Source organism: Salmo salar, chromosome 19 (assembly GCF_965601325.2).
Source record: "Salmo salar chromosome 19, fSalSal1, whole genome shotgun sequence".
Classification (NCBI taxonomy): domain Eukaryota; kingdom Metazoa; phylum Chordata; class Actinopteri; order Salmoniformes; family Salmonidae; genus Salmo; species Salmo salar.
In genome coordinates this window covers 27,462,100-27,471,463 of record NC_138309.1, presented here as the reverse complement: position 1 = coordinate 27,471,463, position 9,364 = coordinate 27,462,100, and the positions used below count along the sequence as shown (strand labels likewise).

At 40.7% G+C, this 9,364-nt stretch overlaps 1 protein-coding gene across 1 annotated transcript; it reads left to right on the top strand.

Annotated features, from left to right (window-relative positions):
• Nucleotides 1-671: 671 nt before the first annotated feature.
• On the top strand, nucleotides 672-8,387 carry LOC106578605 (insulin-induced gene 1 protein). The gene is made up of 6 exons (XM_045702174.2): nucleotides 672-917; nucleotides 1,176-1,524; nucleotides 2,415-2,539; nucleotides 3,107-3,273; nucleotides 5,903-6,002; nucleotides 7,943-8,387. Exons 2-6 carry the CDS (start codon nucleotides 1,191-1,193, stop codon nucleotides 7,970-7,972), a joined length of 756 nt encoding a protein of 251 aa, XP_045558130.1. The 5' UTR covers nucleotides 672-917; nucleotides 1,176-1,190; the 3' UTR covers nucleotides 7,973-8,387.
• Nucleotides 8,388-9,364: the final 977 nt, after the last annotated feature.

Sequence of the window (9,364 nt, the reverse complement as noted above, 5' to 3'; positions counted from 1 at the left end):
GTAACCACTGAGAATACTGAACCACATCACACCTGCAAAACATGTTTCCTTGTTGTTGTCAGTTTCAGTACCTAGAGACCTGGGGGTTATCCAGTCATAGACTCCTTCTGGTGATGTTATCGATGGCCTTTAGCTGGGTTGGGCTGGGTCGACAGTCATTGGCTAAGGCTGTCCTGTTGACTCGGTTTTCACCAGCCTGCCTGGAAGGTGTCTGCTTGAGTGGCACCTGCCAGAATTAAATAGTTTATGTTGGGTATGGTCTTTAAGAACTATCAAACTAGGCCTGCCTGTTGAAACATATACGATTGCTCAAAAACGAGTAGTCAGTAAGCTATTTAAAATATTTGGGTTGGACAGAGTTAATGTTATGGGCCCAGGATAGCACTGCTGATCTGGCATTTTTATTGGTAAGATAATAGGCCTACTGTAGACAAATGTAAATGTATGCCCTGCTTCATCGGAATGACTTTTTGAATAAGTTTGTTTAGTTTTCAATTGGAAGTTCGCTCCGTTTATTTTAAGTGATCACTGGTTTGCGTATCCTACTCAAACCTTCCACCAATGAAGACAGACCGCATGAACGTGCGCCAGACTCGTGTGACGTCGTGTCCTGAACGGTGGGGTGGCGTCGCGTCATATCGTTCGCCTAGCTCCCATTGGCCGACGCGACTCACCCGACACAGCTGTGACTGTTTTCTGCAGAGGAAGCCTGTCTCTGGTATGAGGTCTGCGCTCAGGAATGAAATAGCAGCTTTTTTTTCTGCCTCTCTCTCCCAAACGATGATGTGACCTAACGACGTGATAACAGTCTGAGCAGTAAGAGAGCAGCACAACTCACAGCTTCATCATTGTCGAGGTGCGAATGAACATAGTCGGTTGTCGCTAGATCATACATTTAGAACGTCTGGACATCCAAGGTAAGAAGACATCAATTCATTCTTCTTTGCTATTGCCCATTGATAATCATTGTAAGATTGTGACAAATCGAAATGTAGTGGTTTAACAGCTTGAGAAAAACATGATCTACAGAGGCCAGACTAGACACCACTTGTATTTGATATCTAGCGTGGTGGTGAACTTGAAACATTGTCAATGTTAATTTAGAGTAGATACAATGTATTGATGCATATCTGTGTTTAGCTATGAGGTATTAACGCATCTTTGTTGTTTTCCAGCACTCTAAGTGCCAAATGCCAAGACTAGAAGAACACTGTTGGAGTCGCTCCTGTGCATCGAGGGTGGAATCAAATAATTTTTCTGGGGGGAACTGGGTCGCATCGAGAGCTGAAGAAATGATGTCCATTGTCACAACAGTGCTCAGCAATGCCTATGGCTCGCTGCACAGTGTGCGAGCAGCAAACTTGATCAGACGGGGTCTCGTCCTTTTCACGGTGGGAGTAGTTCTTGCGTTAGTGCTCAACTTGCTGCAGTTACAAAGAAATGTGACTTTGTTTCCCGAAGAGGTGATGGCAACTTTGTTTTCATCAGCGTGGTGGATTCCCCCTTGCTGCGGCACGGCAGCTGGTGAGTTGTCACTTTTAAACCTATATCCCGACTTAATCATTCTGTATGAATGAATGAGGTTGCTATATGTACTTTTAATTTTGATACAATTATCTGAATTGGGCTTTTATGGGGGGGGGGGTAGGATGGGGATAGTCTGCTTGTGTGTTTCATGATGCCATTATATGCAGGCAGCTAACTACAGCCTGGGCTACATAATAATTTACCGTATATTCCATCATTGTTATTGTTCAATATATTAATTGTGTACGTGTTCTCTCAGCCATGAGCCCATAATGGTGAGCGTTTTGTCTGGTGAAAACATACATTAGTATTTATATTGTCCTTCAATATTCCAATAGGCTTCACTAGAAACAGCCGGACATGGAGGGTCATTAAGGGTTGTGCTTATTTTTCATTGGCTGCTTTCATAACGGGCGAGCTGTGGAGGTGGTCCATAATTGGCTGCTGCCTCGAACATGCCACTACAGAAAAAGAGAAACAAGGAAGTCGTGTGCAGTCAGAATTAAATAAATCATTTTCACCACCAACCCCTCCCCCATGTTGTTGAGAAGTAGGCTACAGTGATTCACACCAAAAAAATAAATACGAACGTTACAATTCAATTGGGAGACAATGATCTAACGTTTTTATTTTAGTGATACAATGTTCGAGACTTGTCTTTTCACAGTAGGTTACAGACATGTTTGTGCAAGGACTGATAGGCAAGAAATGATCATGTGCCTGAAAGTAAAAAGCAATCTTGCCGTTTGTTTTAATTTCTGTGTATTTTGATCCCAAATTGAAACTCAAAGAAATGCTCAATTTTCAAGACCATAGAACAACATGAGTCAGTTTGATTTGTATGTATGCCATTCAGTGAGGTACTAACTCAACTGTCTTTTCTGCAGCTGTTGTTGGCCTGCTATACCCCTGCATCGACAGCCATCTAGGGGAGCCCCACAAGTTCAAGAGGGAATGGGCTAGTGTCATGAGATGCATCGCAGTGTTCGTTGGCATCAACCACGCCAGTGCTGTATCCTTTCTAAACATCGACAACTTCACAATGTGCACACTCTCATGTCGGCTACCGCCAATCTAGAAAAGGACGGATGCATATTTACACCAAAGTAATTTTATCACATCCAGAGCATAAACAAGGATGAGGGCCTACTAAATGTGTAACATATTCATAATTGAGTAACATTCTGTGATTAGTTTGATATATTATATTGTCATTTTGCTACTTTTACAGCCCCGAAGGCAATTCAGCTAGTGTCAGTGAGACAGTGGGTTGAATTCCCCACTGCATTCCTGCTTGTTTTGACTTCTTGAAATACTTTCCAAGTATGTATGGAACCTATAGTTGCTTTAAACATATACACTGCTTGTGCCACCCACACTGTAATGCTTTGATGTAACATTCAAACAAATACTATATTTTTTAAACATATATTTGAAGGGATTTTTTTTCTACTGAAGAGATACTTAGAGAGGATGACCGTGGGAGAGATAGTGAAAGGTTGTTTCAAAGGGTAGTAGGCCCGGATTTGAACCTACGCAAGCAAATACTGTCTTTGTCCTTAACTGCTCCATTTCACAGAAACTACACTTTGCCAATAATGCCCAGCTATCCCTGACCCTGGCTGCCCTGTCCCTGGGACTGTGGTGGACGTTTGATCGCTCGAGGAGTGGCTTCGGCCTGGGCATCGGGACGGCATTCCTTGCCACCGTTATCACACAGCTGCTGGTCTACAACGGCGTCTATCAGTAAGTCAAGTCATGCTTTTATTTGACCACGTCACACTGAGAAGTTAACCCCACACTGTAAACCCCAAGGCATTTTTAACTCAAATACTTCTAGTAAGTTGAACTAAAAGTCAATGAAAAGTCAATATTACTTAAAATGTTTGTCGTACTGACTCAACTAAATGACAAGTCACTTCAACAACCTTTTTAAACTAATGATAAATTAACTTTTTACCTAGCATGCTCTACTGCAGGTTGATTTGGATTAATCTTCTGCTACACAAAGATAAATATCATACATTTTTTTTAATTAATCCAATCATTTAGTTAGATTTTCTGCACCCGTTGCTGAAATGGTTGTTCCAGTTTAAATGGCTTACACGGAACCCAAACCGGCTGCGCGTGTGCGCCATCATGCATACATTTATTTTGTCCCCCCACACCAAACGCGATCACGACACGCAGGTTAAAATATCAGAACAAACTCTGAAACAATTACATTAATTTGGGGACAGGTCGAAAAGCATTAAACCTTTATGGCAATTTAGCTAGTTAGCTTGCACTTGCTAGCTAATTTGTCCTATTTAGCTAGCTTGCTGTTGCTAGCTAATTTGTCCTGGGATATAAACATTGAGTTGTTATTTTACCTGAAATGCACAAGGTCCTCTACTCCGACAATTAATCCACAGATAAAACGGTCAACCGAATCATTTCTATTCAACTCTCCTCCTAGGCCTTTTCTTCTCTTGACTTTATATTGCGATTGGCAACTTTCATAAATTAGGTCCATTACCGCCACCGACCTCGTTCGTCTTTCAGTCACCCACGTGGGTATAACCAATGAGATGGCACGTGGGTACCTGCTTCTATAAACCAATGAGGAGATGGGAGAGGCAGGACTTGCAGTGCGATCTGCGTCAGAAATAGAACTGACTTCTGTTTTAGCCCTTGGCAACGCATACGCTCGTTGGCACTCGAGCGGTGTAGTCAGCCTGTTAGGTAGTGTCCTCACTCCTAACCCTGGCAGTTATTATGTATGCAGGTTATGGGTGAATAACATTTTTAACTGTTGGATATTCTAACTCTTGCTGGATTCCAATAGGAATTACACCTCACTTTTTGTTGGGGTTTTTGTAATATACATATTCTTTTTTTTTGTTGGCCCATCCACCCCTCTTCGGAGGACAAAAAAAACATTTTACAGCTTTTTCTTTTGTTGTATTTTTTTTGTTGTACACACATTTGACATACATTGCACTTTTATTTTTCTACTACAGTAGTTACATAGCAAGAATAAAGTAATTTGATATACATTACCTCTGGATAGATAGTACTTATATATTATACATAGTGTTTTCAGTCATAACTATTATAGAACATGAGCTTTTAAACCCATCCCTCAGCTACTCTCAGTCCATCCCACCTGTCTCTGTAAACTGCCCTCTTATGATTTCCATGGGCCATATATTTTTCAACTGTTTATTTTTCAATTACACATCACTTCGCAAGCCAACAAAATGTGACTTGCAGGTAGGGTTGCAAAAAAGAGATTCCTGGAAATCCTCCAACCAAGAATGTTTTTAAATCTGTGAATTTGGAGAAAGTTAATAAAATATTACTACCCTACATGAAGGCCTGTAAACCATGAGTTTCAGGCCACTGTATTAAGGTAAAGCGAGGCTTTATGAGAAATGTAATGTCATAAAGAGTTTTAATTATAATATTCACCTAGGAACTCTTGGTGAAGGCCACAGGACTGAAAATGAACAAATGTCTCTGTCACTAACAAATACAGTCATGGGTGGTAACTCTACATTTCACGCAAATGCAAAGCACACTGGGATTATATTGGAGGCGTAATGACAACTAATTGGGGTTAACCGTGCTGACAAACTGTCAATAATAAGATATGCCATTTAGGAGAAGGTTTTATCCAAAGTGACTTACAGTACTGCAAGTCTACATTTTTTGTATGGCCTCAGCGGGAATAGAACCCATATTCCCAAAGTTGCAAGTGCCATGCTCTACCAACTGAGCTGCGCAGGACCATATTATGATATTTTGGTGGATATTATGGTATCATTACTTACCTTAAAGTTTTAGTACAGCCAGTGAATCAAATAAGACATGGGTGTCTTTTTGAGAAAATATCTCCTTTGTGATTGATGTATTATTAAAGTGTGTTTTGTGGAACTGGTCTCAGTCACCTGATTCCATCAAAGAGGATCTGACAGATAAGGCATGAAAATGAAAGCAATTATTTTTTGGTGATACGGATTCCCCCATGCCTCTACACCCAATTATTGGCCCTCCTACCTGCCTCTGTGGCACCTCCTCAAAAACATCATGGGGAGAGGGAGCACTGTTGCTTCAGTGAGAGGCTTACAAAGAGCTGTGTTCAAAAGGCCTTGCAGCTTCTGTTGACTGAAGGGAAGAGAGAGATGAAATTGAGAGGGAGAGGATTTTATATTTCCGCATTAAACTTTAATAATGCTGCCTTCCCCCCTTTTGAGATCTGTCTTTGAAACTGTGTTTAAGTTGCCATTCCTGTTTTAAGACCAGTCTCGATATGTGTCTTATTTGGGGCTAGATTTGACTATTGGGGCAGATATTTAATTTAATCGGATGTATTTTTCTCCCTCTCTTGTAGATACACGTATCCAGACTTTCTGTATGTGCGCTCTTGGCTTCCATGCATATTCTTCTCAGGAGGAGTGACTGTGGGGAACATAGGACGCCAGCTAGCCATGGTAAGTCCTGTCCCCTATTTTCTTAGTCAAATTCTGCTGGTTTGTAAGCACAGGAACACATTGACTCAGCGCATTGACATGTTCGTGCGGTACGAACTTTTGTGAGAGAAAAAGCCTGACACAACACAATGTCGGCTATAATGCCTACTTCAGGTGTGCCCGAAGTCTATCCTTATTCTGTGTACAGTTCTTCACAGTCACGTCCATTATACAGTTTGACTCAATTAAAGTGTGAAAACAGCATGTTGTTTTGTTTTTCGCAGTAGTGAGTCCTAGAGCCAAATGTACCAAAGGGTCATTTCCTGCTTGTTGTTTTTCATTGATGGTGTTTGAAATGTTGCCAGTTGGCACAAGCCCTTGCTTGCTCTTTCTTTTATTTATTTTTCTCTCATTCTGCTTCACTCTCTCTCTCTGAGATGGATTAAGTCTGTTTACCTTTCATTCAGTCTTTTAGAGTTGCCTTTTAATTGTTTTCAAACTTGCATCTTGTGTTTCTCAACAAAGCAGCCAGCTTGTGTGTGGCAGGAACACGTTAGCACTAGAGTTCAGTCAACTGGGTTGCATTCACTAGAAAGAAAATGGACTGAAACAGTGAGGGACTGCAAAAAATGGTCCAATATTAAACGTTTTGCTACAGTGTGCACTAATGAATATGACCATTATTATTGTAGCTGATAGCTGATCATCTTTGAAATGCAAGAGGAAGGCCACAATGTATTATTCCAGTTTAGGCACAATTTAGATGTTGGCCACTAGATGGCAGCAGTGTATGTGAAAAGTTTTAGACTGATCCAATGAACCATTGCGTTCAATATGTTGTATCAAGTCTGCCCAAATGTGCCTAATTGGTTTGATACATTTTCAAATTCATAACTGTGCATTCTCCTCAAACAATAGCATGGTGTAATAGACTGTAATAGATTAACAAGAATGTAAGCTTTCTGCCCATATCGGATATGTCTATGTCCTGGGAAATGTTCTTGTTACTTACAACCTCACGCTAATCACATTAGCACATGTTAGCTCAATCGGGGGGGGACACCGATCCCGTAGAGGTGCCATTTAAGAAAGAGTTGTGGTTAGGACTTACACAGCTAGACGGCATTTTTAGTGATGTGTTAATTTGAGCTTTTGTTCATTATACTTTCGTATTACCATTCACTAGTTGTAGTACAGTATCAAATCAGGCCAGCGATTGAACTGTTGAGAAGCTAATCCAAGTTTTTTTGTTTTCTGGCTGATTTTGTTTTTTTTGTGCTTCCAGAAGTTTGAAATGACTGAAATATTGCCCGAACAGTATTGAAAGCGCTTTTCCTTTAATCCTTCATCACTAGCCTATAACTTGTTATATAACTGGTTATGTAGCTTTCTCTGTTTTATGTGGTTGTTGTCATGTACGTCATTTTGTCTGTAAATGTTGGTTTAATGTTGTCTTTAGCACTCTTGAATGCAAAAACAATTCCTGTATAAGACCAAATAAATGAACTGAGCCCCTGCTCTAAGTTCTGGGACGTACATTCTTTTCTGGTATGTTCTACATATGCTTAACATGTGACTTGGGGCTCTGAAGGGAGGTTCTAAATCAGGAGAAATGGGAAAAGTGAGAGGGGGAACTCTCTAGACACGTATACCGTTTGGGGGGGGGGGGGGGTTAAGGGAGGCCTTGAGGAAGGGCTATCACATTTTACTGCAACCCCAACTTCAGATAATCTTCTCACAGTTGTACCTATATATAGGACACCATGATCCACTGTATAATAGCCCTATAGTCTACTGTCAAGAACTGTAGAACTCGGCCTTAATTTAAAATCGTCAATAATGGTCTTCTCCAATCCCCATTGTGGATGTTACCACTGTTGGAAGATGTCTGTTGTTTGCTGATATTGATTCAGATGTTGAGCATGATATATGAACATGGGCTTTCCTCTCTCTCCCTTCAGGGTGGTGTCGAGAAACTCCACAACGACTGAACAGAGATCAGCTGAAGAGGGGAAAGAAGGAAGACTGACAATATGGAGAACAGGCGTAACAGAACCAAGTCTGCCATCATGGGGAGAGAGTTTGAAAGAAAAGAGACTTATTATTTTTTTACTACCTTTCTGTGTGTTATAACAAAGAGCTAGCCAGAACACCCTTGACCTAACGTGCCATGACCTAACGTGCCATGACTTCTGCACCTCTTGGTGGCCAAAATAACTTACAGTATTAGGCTAGCCGCTATGCTATTCCTATTAGGATCCATATAGCATTATTCCAGAAGATGGTCGCAAAAGTATCCCTGTTAGGGTTCATATAGCATTAAGCTAGCAGTTAGACACTAGGCTATACCAGTTTGGTTCCAAATAACATTGTGCTAGCAGTTAGCTGCTAGGCTATCCCTGTTTGGGTCCATATAGCATTAGGCTAGCTTCTAGCCACTAGCTCCTCCCTCACTATGGCAGAACAGTATTTGCCCTTCCAGTTCTTCGAAATGAAAAGTTAACTGGTTTCAGTTTTACAGTGTAAGAGTGAACTATTAGCTTTTTGCAGGTGTGTGCATGTGTGGATTTGTGCAGGTCTTAACAGAAAAGACGAGGTGAAAAGGTGGTACTACAACGTTTGCTTTTTTGTTATGGCTGAGTGCAAAATGACCGTGAAAGGGAAACTTTCAGAGCTGTGCAAAAATGTCTTGACACTCACAGAGACGGCGACCAACAGTATGTCACCGATGACATGTATTGTGTTCCCAATATTGTAATTAACCAAGAAAAATAGTTATCTGAGAAATTAGAATGCCAACACCTATAACCCCAAACCAAATATACATGAGATCACAGATGATGTGACCATGTTTTGAAAGAATGTACCATGATGCTACAATAAGTAAGCATATTCATGGTTTCAGTGAAATCAGTAATGATAACAAAAAGGCACCTGAATGTAATCGGGTGTGAAAGCTCACCTCTTGGCTGACTTCGTGGATATGGTGTGCAACCTGGAGGTGACCTATGACCCCTCAAATGAATGGCTGATTTCCTATTTTGAATTTTCCAGACTTGGCATTAAAGTTTATGATCATACATTAAGAGAAGGTGACAGGACATTTTTACTATGGCCTGGGGATTTGCAATCTGTGATTGCCTTTGTATTATAGAATTGAGTGCTTTTGTCACTACTATACCAGTTCAATTTTATTACTTGTACATAATTATATATTGCTTCCATGTATAGTCACTTCCTTATATAATCAGACAGGTATTACCACACTATACCAATCCAGTTCAATAGTTGGGGGGCTAAAGGAATAAAAGTGCAATCACATATACCTGAGCTGACTATTCTTCTTATTTATTATTTCTGACAATGGTTAAGAGGTGAGACTC

Bases quoted from the DNA above. Each gene is read 5' to 3' on its own strand.
- LOC106578605 (XM_045702174.2), top strand. From the start codon at position 1,191: ATGCCAAGACTAGAAGAACACTGTTGGAGTCGCTCCTGTGCATCGAGG. The intron at 2,540-3,106 runs GTATCCTTTCTA...TCCATTTCACAG, and splicing joins GCATCAACCACGCCAGTGCT to AAACTACACTTTGCCAATAA. The intron at 6,003-7,942 runs GTAAGTCCTGTC...CTCTCCCTTCAG, and splicing joins TAGGACGCCAGCTAGCCATG to GGTGGTGTCGAGAAACTCCA.